This window comes from Littorina saxatilis, linkage group LG4 (genome assembly GCF_037325665.1).
Source record: "Littorina saxatilis isolate snail1 linkage group LG4, US_GU_Lsax_2.0, whole genome shotgun sequence".
NCBI lineage: Eukaryota > Metazoa > Mollusca > Gastropoda > Littorinimorpha > Littorinidae > Littorina > Littorina saxatilis.
The window spans coordinates 45,392,516-45,408,444 of NC_090248.1; the positions used below are offsets into that span (position 1 = coordinate 45,392,516).

The 15,929-nt window shown below is 39.2% G+C and overlaps 1 protein-coding gene across 2 annotated transcripts in view; it reads right to left on the bottom strand.

The window, feature by feature from the left end:
* Window positions 1-1,155: 1,155 nt before the first annotated feature.
* LOC138964869 (battenin-like) overlaps window positions 1,156-15,929 on the bottom strand; it is a 28,613-nt gene continuing 13,839 nt past the window's right edge. For both annotated transcript variants that reach the window (XM_070336932.1, XM_070336934.1), the window contains exons 10-15: window positions 15,173-15,228; window positions 14,618-14,686; window positions 13,848-13,906; window positions 13,072-13,171; window positions 5,734-5,874; window positions 1,156-4,858 (exon numbers count right to left, since the gene is read on the bottom strand). In XM_070336932.1, coding sequence (XP_070193033.1) covers window positions 4,730-4,858; window positions 5,734-5,874; window positions 13,072-13,171; window positions 13,848-13,906; window positions 14,618-14,686; window positions 15,173-15,228 — 554 coding nt within the window. In that variant the 3' untranslated portion in view covers window positions 1,156-4,729. The remainder of the gene's footprint in view (window positions 4,859-5,733; window positions 5,875-13,071; window positions 13,172-13,847; window positions 13,907-14,617; window positions 14,687-15,172; window positions 15,229-15,929) is intronic.

Here is a 15,929-nt window from a genome sequence, read left to right on the forward strand (position 1 = left end):
TCAATATTTTAAACAATAAGGAATCTCAAGATATCCATTATTAATTTCATGTCTAAAAAAACAAGAAGAGCAAACGCTCGATCGAGTCACTTTCGCAGTTCTGAATATTATATGAGGCATCAGATGGACAGGAAGAAATTGCTATTCACAACACAATGAGTCACGTTCACATAAAATTTGAGCCCGGTCACTTTTATAGTTTCCGAGAAAAGCCCAACGTTAAGTTGTGTGTTGCCGAACAGAAAAGGCTAGTTATCTCCCTTGTTTTTCTGATAACGTTCGTAAAAGGCTACAGATGTAAATACTTTGATGTAAAGAATAATCCTACAAAGTTTCAATCACATCCGATGAACTTTGTCAAAGATATAAAATGTCTAATTTTTCCTTTGACGCTGACCTGTCACCTTGAAAAAGGTCAAAGGTCAACGAAACCATCGTTAAAGTGTAGAGGTCATTGGAGGTCACGACTAAACAAAATATGAGCCCGATCGCTTTGATAGTTTCCGAGAAAAGTTTGTCAAAGATATAAAATGTCTAATTTTTCCTTTGACGCTGACCTGTGACCTTGAAAAAGGTCAAAGGTCAACGAAACCATCGTTAAAGTGTAGAGGTCATTGGAGGTCACGACTAAACAAAATATGAGCCCGATCGCTTTGATAGTTTCCGAGAAAAGTCCAACGTTAAGGTGGTGTCTACGGACGGCCGGCCGGCCGGACGGCCGGCCGGACGGACGGCCGGCCGGCCGGACAGACTAACACTGACCGATTACATAGAGTCACTTTTTCTCAAGTGACTCAAAAATGGAATCTCCCAGTCAAGCATACCTGTATAAAGAAATGAAGTACTCCCCAGTATGAGGGGGAATGACTTGTTTCTTTGATTGTTTTGACCTTGTAGGTATCTCCACTTCCTCGTGTTCTGTCATTTTTAAATAAAAACTAGTCAAAGGGTACAAGGAACAATCTTTCTGTTGACAGAGAGAGAGAGAGAGAGATTTGATTTGATTTGACGATTTAATGAACAAAGGCCGTCGGCCCATTTCATGGGGATTACAAAGAACATGGCAACAATAATGGCAAGAACAACGAAACCATACCATAATTCGCAGGAGAGAGAGAGCAACTTCGTAAATAAACAGTTAAATCAAGCATTCGATTTGAAAGTATTAAAAGGCACTTTATTGACAAATTATGTCTGTAAAACACACACACACACACACACACTCTCTCACTCACTCACTCACACAAATGTTATCTTTTAAACACCAGAAGCCAGCGAATCACCATTAAGCACATGCACACTCAAGTTATTGACCCACAATCATCCCACTACAGAAAATATAAGACCACACATACCACAAGGAAGGCTTCAGTTAGCCAACTAAATCTCAAAATTCAGGTTAAGCTGTTATAAAATGCCATCCAAAATACTTTGGAATAGAATGCTTAAGCCTGTCCGTAACTGAGCGAAGTCGACTACGCGAAGTATACTTCGCGAAGCTGGCCGCACGGAGCTTTAGCACTGAGTTTTCGGTAAACAGACTTCACGGAATCTTCGCGAAGTCGACTTCGGGATCAATTAAGGACCACCTTTAGAAAAATATACAAATGCATGACACATAATCTTTCTTTCTTTATTTGGTGTTTAACGTCGTTTTCAACCACGAAGGTTATATCGCGACGGGGAAAGGGGGGGTGATGGGATAGAGCCACTTGTCAATTGTTTCTTGTTCACAAAAGCACTAATCAAAAATTTGCTCCAGGGGCTTGCAACGTAGTACAATATATTAACTTACTGGGAGAATGCAAGTTTCCAGAACAAAGGACTTAACATTTCTTACTGTTTGACTAAAATCTTTACAAACATTGACTATATTCTATACAAGAAACACTTAACAAGGGTAAAAGGAGAAACAGAATCCGTTAGTCGCATCTTACGACATGCTGGGGAGCATCTGGTAAATTCTTCCCCCTAACCTGTGGGGGGGACACATAATCTGCATACACTCCAATAACATCTGTGTAAATATGCAGTCCACTTATCAAAACTGAAGTACTTAAAAGCATAAACAATAAACTGGTTATAAAGCATCTTTACATCTGGGTCATTCTCCAGAGCTGGGTACCAGGGGAAACCATGTTACGAAGTTGACTTTTCTTTACTTTAATTAACTGAGACATTTTAACCATACAAATTGATTTCATCAATAAATACTGGTTCCATATATATCCTTGGCCTGCAGATAAAGAATTAGACATACTTGCACAGTTTGTTTGTCTACGTTCAGTCAATTAAGAGGGTTTTAAAGTAAGGCAACTTCGTAACGGGGAAACCAAAGGTTGTGACATGGATTTGAAAACTAAATATCATTAAAAAAATAAAAAAATAAAAAAAATATATCATGTTTCTATGTTGCATGTCTGTATCATTATCTAACTGGAGTACTACTGAAAAAAGAAAGATAATACATTCTAGTTTCCATTTAATTTACGTTATAATAATTCAAAGGACTGAAAATGCATGTCACAAAATGGTACCCAGCTCTGGAGAACAACCCCTCTGTGAAGCAATCTGCTCAACATTGTCTATCAATCCTGGTAATAGCCCTTGTGTAAACATACAAGTCAGATTTTTTATTTCATCTGCATGAATCTATCGCTAACAATCACTAAGCAAACAACAATCTGACAAAACATCATGTAGCAATGGCAAGCAAAGATGCAATTCACACAAAGGGAGACAATAAGTAAGCTAATATAGATGAATTCTTGAAATAACTCGGTGCGAATGAGTACCCTTGCTTTTTCTCGGACAAACCTGCGACACATGGTTCCTGTACACGTCTTTGAGGTACACACCCTCGCTAGTGACTGGCCAATATGCGCTCAGGTGGGAAAGTTTCTCCCGGCGACATTACTTCCCACGTGACGTGAGCTTGTCTGAGGAAAAGCAAGGGTGCTCGCTCTTTCACAACCCATACAATCCTGACAGAGTTATTCCCCACAATAGTCTGTTACAAGCAAGTGCTGTACATTTGTTGCTGGGACATCAAATGTTCCTGACTTGTACAGATGAGCATTTTAAAGACAAAAAGTGCTGGTTTCAATACTTCAATGCACATGCTGTGACAGTAGTGAACACATAGGAGTATTCTTGAGCTTCTTTGAAGTAATCTTTTCAAAATTATGAACAGGAAAATGACACAGAAAATTTGACCTGCTGTTGATTCTCACTAGCTGAGTGTAAAACATTATAATAAAAAAAGTATGCTTTGGTAGACATTAAAGGTCCTTGTCTACATTTTTATACCGAAATCGCCATTTGACCATTAAAATGCAGAGTCTATTATCTACAATTATCAACAATACACCCCCTTTCGATCAGGAAAGACGAAGCCAGTGTAGCCGTTTGAAAATTCATTGTAGTATTCCAGCGTAGTACTCATAGTAGGATATCCTTATTTGGAAAATGCCAAGCGCAAAACTCCTCTCAAATCCCGTGCATTTCGTGCGTTTAAAAAAAGCGTGGACAGCGCTCCAGTGTCAAACTGTTGCTGCACTTGTTTGGGCGTGGCTATAAGCATAGTGACATGAATTTGATTGGTCAGTATTTTTAAGCAAAGCACATGTTCTCAGCAAACAGAAAACAAAATATTGGAAACGTGAATCACGCTACCCAAAAATAAAGTCTTTTTTTACATATATTTTTTTTCCTATAACTTTTTTCCCCATGGTTCATTCATCATCTGACATAACTTTTTAGCGAAATCTAACAATAAGATTATTGAAAAAAAGCAAAAATGTAGATGACCACCTTTTATTAATGTAGATATCCAAGCTATGCGAAAGGAAGATACATGAACTGTAATTCATTTAAAGAAAAAAATCTGTTCTGCTTTTTATTTTTTAGCAAAAAGAAGACACACACAAAAACGATTTATAATAGCAAAGAACAAAGACAACGGGGAAACGTAGCTTTTAGTGAGCATGAATTCATTACATTCCAGCAAAGTAAAAAAACCCAAATAAACGAAGATCGATTAATCTGTTCATACACACTCAGACAAGCACTGCAAGCACACCACCAAAATTGCACGTAACCTCAAAGAATGAAGAGAGCATTACTGATTAGAAATGATACTAAACATAATGGCAAGATTTTCTTTACAGTTGTTTCAAACCTTTTTTTCCTGAGGGGAGCATTATGCTCTTGGAACAGGAATGATTCCAGAAGTTTTGCCAACATGTTCTTGGAAACTACACTTCATTATACTGAATACAGAAATCAAACCATGATATCTTTACAGCTATCTGTGCTCTTATCTATAATGCTCCCAAAAATCTACACTTTTTGATGTGCTACAAATATTAGATGTGAAATAGGAGTGTCACTGAAGTGCGCCTGACAGGTTTTTACAGTGACATTAAAATGAACTTGCACTGACTTACAATGTCATATTAGCAACACAGAAATCAAAGAAACACTGAAAACAGCATTGGCAATGTCCCCTTGTGGAATGACATGTTAATTATTGGCAACAGTTTTTATCTTCAGCAATGGCAACAAATTTAACAATTTGCAGGGATGTTCCCCCAAAAGTAAAAAAAACTTAACATAAACAAGCAGTGTTTTCCCATTCAAGGCTGTTGATTTATTTCCAGTTTGTTTGCCCTCAACACTCTACAAGATGGTTCACATTGTTGATCACAGAACAAGGGAAACACTGTTATCACATTCTGATGCGCAGAGTGCAGATGTGATTGTGAGACGGAATGGCAGCCACACCGGCCAGTGCAATGCCCACTGTGTCACCCACCGTAGCAACACCCAGGCTGTACTCGCGTACCTCTGGCGCCACCTGAAACATGAGAAACGCAATTTTTAAAATACTTTCCATTGACACTAGAAAATCCTGTTTGCAATAAGAATGATCCAAACCAGAACTTCTTGCAGTGGAACCTCCATTTTAAGACCTCAAAAACTCAACAAAAAAATGTTTAAAGTATTAAATGGGAGTAAATTTACAGAGGTTATAAACAAAGTCTGAGAAAACAGTCTTAAAAGGAAGGGAGTCTTAAAAAGGATGGGGAGGGGGGTCACTGACGACGGCTCTAACATAAAACAGTCAACCTGTCTGACCCAGCAGAACAAAGACATCAAACCATGGGGTTATTAAAGTTACACTTGCAGGGGAAAACTTGTCGAACATTTCATTTTTGATATCTTTAGATTTTGACTGGTAAAAATACCAGAAATTACTGGCTAGTGCCATCCGAGCTGAATCACACCAACTGATAACTGCTTACTTGGCACAATTGTAATCGATGTATTCCGTTTCTGAGACACATATAACCGACAAGCACATCTTTCTATCTCTTAACTAGCCTGAGCCATACACATAGATCAAACCCAAAGGGTGACTATTTCCAATACCTGACAATATGAGTCTGTGACTGTGTGTACATATGCCTGTGTGTCCATGTATGCATCTGTCTGTCTGTGTGTGCATGTATGCCTGTGTGCATCTGTCTGTCTGTGTATGTATGTGTGTATCTGTCTCTGTCTGTGCATGTATGCATGTCTTTCTGTGTGTGTATGTATGCAACTGTCTGTGTATGCATGTGTGCATCTGTCTGTCTGTGTATGCATGTATGCATGTGTGCATCTGTCTGTCTGTGTGTGCATCTGTTTGCCTGTGTCTGCATGTATACAGGTGCATCAAGAACTACTCACCTCTTCCCTGATTTTGTAAAACGTGTTGACATAGGCTGAGCCACCCAGAAGACCTTCATACACAATGATGGCTATCAGAATCTCAAAGAATGGGATGAATCGGTAGAACACTTGTGCAATAAGCAATGCCATGTTGCCAACCTGTAAAAGAAACCCAAAACAAAGTAAGTCAGAAAGAGAAACACACACACACACACACAGATGATTGAAGAGACTTATCAATGGGTTTTTTCTTTCTTTTTTTAGAGAGATATAGAAAGAACCTGACTTTTCAAATCTAAGCTTATTCATTACATCAGCAACACATTGTAAAGTATAATTTTATGCGAGAAATGTTAAGTATATCTGTCAATTTTTAATTTCTTTTTAGCAATTCTTTAACCCATTCAAAAACACTATGGTCACACATGCTTGCACACAGAACAAACTCATTCTCTCTCCCCTCTCCCTCTATCTGACACGGCAGCTTCGCATGCGCACAAAAAAACAACAAGTTCACAGCTAAAGTGTCAGGGCTTGGAAACATGAATACACGCATGTAGGAAAAAGAACAAGTCGCGTAAGGCGAAAATACAATATTTAGTCAAGTAGCTGTCGAACTCACAGAATGAAACTGAACGCAATGCCATTTTACTCGTAGCATCGTCAGGCCACCGCTCATGGCAAAGGCAGTGAAATTGACAAGAAGAGCGGGGTAGTAGTTGCGCTAAGAAGGATAGCACGCTTTTCTGTACCTCTCTTTGTTTTAACTTTCTGAGCGTGTTTTTAATCCAAACATATCATATCTATATGTTTTTGGAATCAGGAACCGACAAGGAATAAGATGAAAGTGTTTTTAAATTGATTTGGACAATTTAATTTTGATAATAATTTTTATATATCCAATTTTCAGAGCTTGTTTTTAATCCGAATATAACATATTTATATGTTTTTGGAATCAGCAAATGATGGCGAATAAGATAAACGTAAATTTGGATCGTTTTATAAATTTTTATTTTTTTTTTTACAATTTTCCGATTTTTAATGACCAAAGTCATTAATTAATTTTTAAGCCACCAAGCTGAAATGCAATACCGAACCCCGGGCTTCGTCGAAGATTACTTGACCAAAATTTGAACCAATTTGGTTGAAAAATGAGGGCGTGACAGTGCCGCCTCAACTTTCACGAAAAGCCGGATATGACGTCATCAAAGACATTTATCCAAAAAATGAAAAAAAACGTTCGGGGATTTCATACCCAGGAACTCTCATGTCAAATTTCATAAAGATCGGTCCAGTAGTTTAGTCTGAATCGCTCTACACACACACACAGACACACGCACATACACCACGACCCTCGTTTCGATTCCCCCTCGATGTTAAAATATTTAGTCAAAACTTGACTAAATATAAACAAGTCGCGTAAGGCGAAAATACAATATTTAGTCAAGTAGCTGTCGAACTCACAGAATGAAACTGAACGCAATGCCATTTTTCAGCAAGACCGTATACTCGTAGCATCGTCAGTCCACCGCTCATGGCAAAGGCAGTGAAATTGACAAGAAGAGCGGGGTAGTAGTTGCGCTAAGAAGGATAGCACGCTTTTCTGTACATCTCTTTGTTTTAACTTTCTGAGCGTGTTTTTAATCCAAACATATCATATCTATATGTTTTTGGAATCAGGAACCGACAAGGAATAAGATGAAAGTGTTTTTAAATTGATTTGGACAATTTAATTTTGATAATAATTTTTATATATTTAATTTTCAGAGCTTGTTTTTAATCCGAATATAACATATTTATATGTTTTTGGAATCAGCAAATGATGGAGAATAAGATAAACGTAAATTTGGATCGTTTTATAAATTTTTATTTTTTTTTACAATTTTCAGATTTTTAATGACCAAAGTCATTAATTAATTTTTAAGCCACCAAGCTGAAATGCAATACCGAACCCCGGGCTTCGTCGAAGATTACTTGACCAAAATTTCAACCAATTTGGTTGAAAAATGAGGGCGTGACAGTGCCGCCTCAACTTTCACGAAAAGCCGGATATGACGTCATCAAAGACATTTATCCAAAAAATGAAAAAAAACGTTCGGGGATTTCATACCCAGGAACTCTCATGTCAAATTTCATAAAGATCGGTCCAGTAGTTTAGTCTGAATCGCTCTACACACACACACAGACACACAGACACACGCACATACACCACGACCCTCGTTTCGATTCCCCCTCGATGTTAAAATATTTAGTCAAAACTTGACTAAATATAAACAAGTCGCGTAAGGCGAAAATACAATATTTAGTCAAGTAGCTGTCGAACTCACAGAATGAAACTGAACGCAATGCCATTTTTCAGCAAGACCGTATACTCGTAGCATCGTCAGTCCACCGCTCATGGCAAAGGCAGTGAAATTGACAAGAAGAGCGGGGTAGTAGTTGCGCTAAGAAGGATAGCACGCTTTTCTGTACATCTCTTTGTTTTAACTTTCTGAGCGTGTTTTTAATCCAAACATATCATATCTATATGTTTTTGGAATCAGGAACCGACAAGGAATAAGATGAAAGTGTTTTTAAATTGATTTGGACAATTTAATTTTGATAATAATTTTTATATATTTAATTTTCAGAGCTTGTTTTTAATCCGAATATAACATATTTATATGTTTTTGGAATCAGCAAATGATGGAGAATAAGATAAACGTAAATTTGGATCGTTTTATAAATTTTTATTTTTTTTTACAATTTTCAGATTTTTAATGACCAAAGTCATTAATTAATTTTTAAGCCACCAAGCTGAAATGCAATACCGAACCCCGGGCTTCGTCGAAGATTACTTGACCAAAATTTCAACCAATTTGGTTGAAAAATGAGGGCGTGACAGTGCCGCCTCAACTTTCACGAAAAGCCGGATATGACGTCATCAAAGACATTTATCAAAAAAATGAAAAAAACGTTCGGGGATTTCATACCCAGGAACTCTCATGTCAAATTTCATAAAGATCGGTCCAGTAGTTTAGTCTGAATCGCTCTACACACACACACAGACACACAGACACACACACAGACACACGCACATACACCACGACCCTCGTTTCGATTCCCCCTCGATGTTAAAATATTTAGTCAAAACTTGACTAAATATAAAAAGAGTAGCGCCGTATACTGTATGGCAGCTCGCTTTCCCCAGGGAGAAAGCAGCCCGAATTTCCATGAGGGTAAGCTCACAGGACTATATGAATCTTATCCTTATCCTATCCATATCCTTCATTACATCACTTAAAGGTACTGAACTTGTCAAATCCAGGTGAACGGAGCCCCTGGGGCTTTTAGTCATACCTCAGGCAGCTATCCGTTAGAAGAACTACCAAGTTTCATTGACTTGCACCCAAAGAGTCAAGAACTGCGATTTTTTTACGAATTAATTTCGTACTCGGACCCGGCTGGTCTTGACCTATTTTTGGATCTAAATTTAGATCAGGTAGATCACCACATCATGCACAAAAAGACACGTCACTAGCAAACTATGTCAGACATCATCATGAGTTTGTGTAAAACAAAATGGAGGCCGGAATCACTCAGTTGAATCGAACTCCGACCAAACACCACATAATAACTAGGTTAATTTATGCACTCGCGTGAACAAGAAACTGTCGAGCTTCACAGATGTCGTCGTTGGGTAGTTTTGGGTTTGTTTTACTACAATAGGAGGATTTTTGAACTGTAAATGCACTCAGCTGCAACAAAAACGCAAAACGAAGGCTGTGAGCTGCACTGTGCCTTTAAAACACAACACAATGTCTTGTTCTGATCCTGAGTTGCATTTTCTTTTCTAAGCTACCCTGAAAACAAGAGTATGACAACCTTGAGGGTGGGGGGGGAGGGGGGGCGGTTGAGGGGGTAAAAAACGGCCATATGCAAAGGTGCACTCGTGAAAAAACACATGTCAGTTGCAGCTCATGAATGAAGATGCAGATATGTACTGTATTAACACTTTCGCGACGGGACGCTGATAAATCAGTAACCGCGCTGACACGCCCATGGACGGGACGCGCATTTTTCAGTATCAGTCATACAAGGTACAAGACTCGTGATTGCTTCCCGGTTTTTGAAGATTGCAATAAATTGAGTTGTTTCCCTTGATACACGTGGTTTTCTCTTCCGGCTTGATCAAATTAGTGCAGATTTGCGTGATCGCTACCAGTCTGTCTCTGTGAACGGCCTATCTTCCTCTGCTTCTCCTCTACAGTACGGTGTGCCCCAGGGCTCCGTCCTGGGGCCTATTTTGTTCGTCCTTTACACCCAACCCATCCCTTCAATTGCCGCTCACCACTTTCTCTCTCACCACAGCTTCTCCGACGACAACCAACTCTATCTCTCTGGACCTATCTCTGACCTCCCTCGCCTCATTGCCTCCACCCAGTCTTGTATCACCGACCTCAAGGCGTGGATGGACCTGAATAAGCTGAAGCTTAATGAGGAGAAAACCGAAATGATTCTTGTCTCTCCTAAAAAACATCTCAATCATCCTTCTCTTCCCTCGTCTGTCGATCTCAATGGTTCTTCTATTGCTCTTTCTCCTGCTGTCCGCAACCTAGGTGTCACTCTCGACCAGTCCCTGTCCTTCCATCAGCATGTTGCCAATGTCTGTCGCACTTGCTTCTTTGAAATCCGCCGCATCTCCTCCATCCGTCATCTCCTCACTGAGGATGCCACTAAAACTCTGCTCTGCGCCTTTGTCCTATCCCGACTCGATTATTGCAATTCCATTCTATCTGGCTCTCCCAACTACATCATCGAAAAGCTTCAGCGTGTTCAGAATCATGCCGCCCGCCTCATCTTTCGTTCTTCCAAGCATGACCACATCACCCCTCTTCTTCAAACCCTACACTGGCTGCCTGTTCAACAGAGGATTCAGTTCAAGATCTCCACACTCTGCTTCAGAAACTTTGATCTATCGTCCCCTAGCTATCTTTCTGACCTTCTTGATGTCTACTCCCCCTCTCGCTCCCTAAGATCCTTCGCAGACACCCGCCTTTTTAGGATACCATCAGCACGCACCAAAACATATGGCCAGCGCACCTTCTCCTACCAGGCCCCATCCATCTGGAACCAACTCCCGCATTCACTCAGGCACTCCACATCTATGCAATCATTCAAAACCTCACTCAAAACACACCTCTTTCCTCACTAGTCCGTTAATGACCACACATCACCCTCTCCTGCTGGTCCTTGATCTGTCTCTTTCTTTCTCCTTCTTCTTCCCTTTCCAGCTCTATTCTTCTTCTCTCAACAAACTTTATGTATCCAATACTTTATTTATTTATTTACGACTGTTTTTCCGTCTAGAATGCATGTGCCTGTAGTTGGTATGAGTGAGTGCGTCGCGTTCTCGCTGTGCGCCTGTCTGTGAGTGTATGAGTCCTTGTCGATTTGTGTTTCGTATAATGTTCACTATGTATTTTATATTTTGTAAGCGCCTAGGGCTATATTTAGATTAGGCGCACAAATGTTCATAATAATAATAATAATAATAATGTTTTCGAACAAAAAAAATGAATCGAAGGCGAGCCTTGTCACGGGAGGAGATTCTCCGGATGTTGGATCTTGAGGATCCTGTAGATCATGATACATCGTGTCGTTTTAGCCTCAAGAAAGCGATAATAGCAGTGATATTGAGGAAGAAACAGTCCAGTTGTTGCTAGTACGAGTCGGCAAACTACACGTGGTAGGGGGTGATACTGCTAGACGAACATGTATCTCGGAATCGTGCAGGAGCTATGGGGGCGTGGCAGCACTGATAACAATGGATGGCTGGAGCCTTCTAATCCTTTTGGAAATGTTCATAGGTGTACAGTTGGTACTTTGTTGTGAAAATGTGACATATTCAATATGGATTACCTAGACATCATTTGGTGAGTGTTACAGTTTTGTTTCATTTGAGTCAGGATGCTGTGAGTGAATGCGTGATTTGCTTGTTTTTTATATTTAGTCAAGTTTTGACTAAATATTTTAACATCGAGGGGGAATCGAAACGAGGGTCGTGGTGTATGTGTGTGCGTGTGTGCGTGCGTGCGTGCGTGTAGAGCAATTCAGACCAAACTACTGAACCGATCTTTATGAAATTTGACATGAGAGTTCCTGGGTATGATATCCCCGAACGTTTTTTTTCATTTTTTTGATAAATGTCTTTGATGACGTCATATCCGGCTTTTCGTGAAAGTTGAGGCGGCACTGTCACGCCCTCATTTTTCAACCAAATTGGTTGAAATTTTGGTCAAGTAATCTTCGACGAAGCCCGGACTTCGGTATTGCATTTCAGCTTGGTGGCTTAAAAATTAATTAATGACTTTGGTCATTAAAAATCTGAAAATTGTAAAAAAAAATAAAAATTTATAAAACGATCCAAATTTACGTTTATCTTATTCTCCATCATTTGCTGATTCCAAAAACATATAAATATGTTATATTCGGATTAAAAACAAGCTCTGAAAATTAAATATATAAAAATTATTATCAAAATTAAATTGTCCAAATCAATTTAAAAACACTTTCATCTTATTCCTTGTCGGTTCCTGATTCCAAAAACATATAGATATGATATGTTTGGATTAAAAACACGCTCAGAAAGTTATAACAAAGAGAGGTACAGAAAAGCGTGCTATCCTTCTTAGCGCAACTACTACCCCGCTCTTCTTGTCAATTTCACTGCCTTTGCCATGAGCGGTGGACTGACGATGCTACGAGTATACGGTCTTGCTGAAAAATGGCATTGCGTTCAGTTTCATTCTGTGAGTTCGACAGCTACTTGACTAAATATTGTATTTTCGCCTTACGCGACTTGTTTCTTTGTACTGTCTCCTTATTTCTGTGTACAATGTTAACAATATTTCAGCTAATTCATAGGTTTTACACCTTGTTTGGTTATAACATTATTTATAATACTTTCTGTTAAAAAATAACTTTTAAAAAAAGCAGTGGAAAATAAAACACACACAAAAAAACGTTAAAAAACACAAATTATCCCCCTTTCACCCCCCTTTCACCCCCCTTTGCTAAAACAAATCGCGTGACAAACTTATAAATAGCACGACTGAACTGGGCATCCATTTTTGAATTAGTACACAAAATTTGGTGGTGATTGGACTTAATTCAAGCTTGCTAGACAGATTTCTTTACAGTTACTGATTTTTGGGAAGTTTCTTGGTGGCAAGCTTGGGCAGGCAGGACGTTAACGCCGTGGCAGTGCTAGTCACAATAGTGTTAAGCAAACCAATTTTTACACCAACCAGCCAACGCTTGAAAAGTAAAGATTTTTCTCTAAACACCTAGGTACGCAGTGAGAAAAGTACTTACCTGCAACAGCGGAAGGACCCACAACCAGCGAGTGGGGATGGGGCAGCAGGTGACAGTGGAACGTGAGATGAATACACCTATTTGGTAGCTCACCTGGTACCTGTGCAAGACATTCTAATGTGTCATCCGCTTTCCAAAATGAATGTAACATGTCTACACACACACACACACAAGATCTACTACCTGTGCAAAATACTCTAATATTCATCCAGTTTTCAACATGAACGCAACATGTCTACACATAAAAAAGATCTACTACCTGTGCAAAATACTCTAATATTCATCCAGTTTTCAACATGAACGCAACATGTCTACACACAAAAATGGACTACCTGTGCAAAACATATTAATGTGTCAAAAAAACTGTCATCCACTTACCAACATGAATGCAATATCTCTAAAATAAAAAATAAACCATTTTAACAAAATACTACATGCGCAAAAAAGATACTACATCAGGTGGAAAATGTAATAACCTTCATGAGGTATAAGGAACACTTGAACAAAACAAGTCTGAAAAAAAAGAAGCAACCCTGTTCCCTCTCCTTTGAAGTTTAAGACAAGACTCAAGAACTTCAGATTACATTCCCTTTATAAATAATTAAAATTGCTTCACAGTGTTGGACACCTTAAAACAGAAAATAAATCACATTCAATTAGTTTTTCTCTCAAAATTACTCTGAATTTTGCTTTTGTTGTCAAAGACACAGACAGACTGACAGACAGACTGACAAACAGACGGACAGACAGACAGACAACACACACACATCACTCACCATCTGTACTGTCCAGCCTTGTTCAGAAAATCAGTGTTGTTGAAGTACAACAGTTCATGCTGAAACCAACAGGGCTGGTTTAGTGTGGGAAAGGCAAGTCTAATGGTAAAAGTAAAACATTAGAAAGAGATATTGGCATGGGCAGGTGGAAAGATTTGTGGCACAACTAGGCAACACTAAAACTAAAATAGTTCAATAATCATCATGCCTCAATAAAAGTATTTGAAATTTGAAAAAGTTCTGATAGTGTACTTCCTCGTTGTACACACTATTCTGGGGTGATCTCTGACAGTCTGTTTTTAGACATACAGTAAAACCTGCATCTAGCGGACCCTTATTTCGGCGGACACCTTAGCATAACGGACAATTCAAGTGAGGACGGATGTATTTTACGCTCAAAAACACCTTAAAAGAGCGAAAACAACGAAGTCTCGTCCGCGAGAGTCTCGTTTATAACAACAACAATGGCTGCGCCCTACTGAGACACGTGTTTAGCGGCTGGTAGCGGGCGCTCCGCGGTCAGCCACTGCAGAAAAACAGCGGGCGCTCCGGGGCCAAATGGGTTAAGGCATTTTGCCGACTGCTGAAATCAAACAACATCCCTGAACAACTGGATACATTTGGGTAATAACCCGATTTAGCCTCGTGTGAAGTTCATGGCCCGAATACAGCAATCTCAAACGGTCGCTCTTCTTTTAGTATATGTGACGTCACTTCAACAGGGTTAATTCGGTACTGACTATGCCTAAATTTAATCAAACGTTGCTTACCAGTCCTTGGTTGATGAAGTACTCAGCAAAATACACTGTTGTCAGCGGGATCATGTACTTCATAAGAGGCTGCAAACAAAACACAATTCATTTCAATGCCTAGGAAATATATACATGTATACATGTATATCAAACTGGCAATAAACAACAAATACAAAATAATGTACAAGTCCTGTTTCTTTCAAAACAAGCAAAAGACAAAAAGAGAGCTTTGATTCATGCTAGAGAGAAAACCGTTATTAGATACATTCAGGGGTGGATCAAAAATGTTTGGGGGGGGGGGGGGGGGGGGGGGGGGGGATCCGCCCGGACCCCCCTAGGAGGTTTGAACGCTTCACGCCCTCAACTAATCGCTTCACGGCGTCGAATTGTCCCTAAAAAAAAATGGAACCCCCCCTCCCCCCCCCAAAACGATGTGATCCGCCCCTGACATTATATATTATAGTTACACTCGCACACAGACACACACACGCATGTAAGTTCAGTTACAGGCACACAGAGCACAGCACACTTAAACATGAACAATCACACATATACACAAATGAAAATACTCACAGGTAAAAGTCGTAATTTGTCTTTCGCTGTAAGCACTTTGCGTTTCGGTTTCACCTCTGAAACAGAATAGAAACAATACACAGTGCTGATTCAGTGGAACCCCCCTTTTAAGACCTCTAAAAATGTTTAAAAAATCAGGTCTTAAAGAGGAGGGGGCCTTAACTTAAAATGGGGGTAAAGTTACAGAGGTTGTGAACAGAAAGCCTATGAAAACAAGGTTTTAGAAGAGACAGTCTTAAATTGAGGGTCTTAAAGAGGAGGGGGCCTTAACTTATAATGGGGGTAAAGTTACAGAGGTTGTGAACAGAAAGCCTATGGAAACAAGGTTTTAGAAGAGACCAAAATGACCATTGGAAAATTTAAATTTGGGTGTATTATTGGAAACTGAGCTGAACATTAGGAATAAATTTATGTTATGATTATTTTTATTTATTTATTTATTTAAACTTATTAGTTTACTGATAAAGTTTGTTGATTTAAAAATGTACACATTTGACTGAGAAAAGAAAAGACCTATGAAGAAGGTTTGCTCCAAGCCACACACACACACACACAAAAAAGCAAAAAATAATTGTAGTAGCAAACCTGCATGCAACTGAGGTTAAAAAAAAAAAACTCAGGAAAGAAAAGAAAAAAGAAAAAGGTTTTAGAAGAGACAGTCTTAAATTGAGGGTCTTAGAAGGAGAGTTTGAACACTGTATTCAACAACGGCATGACTGTAAAACTCCAATCTCCTTGTCTGGCACACTGCCTACGA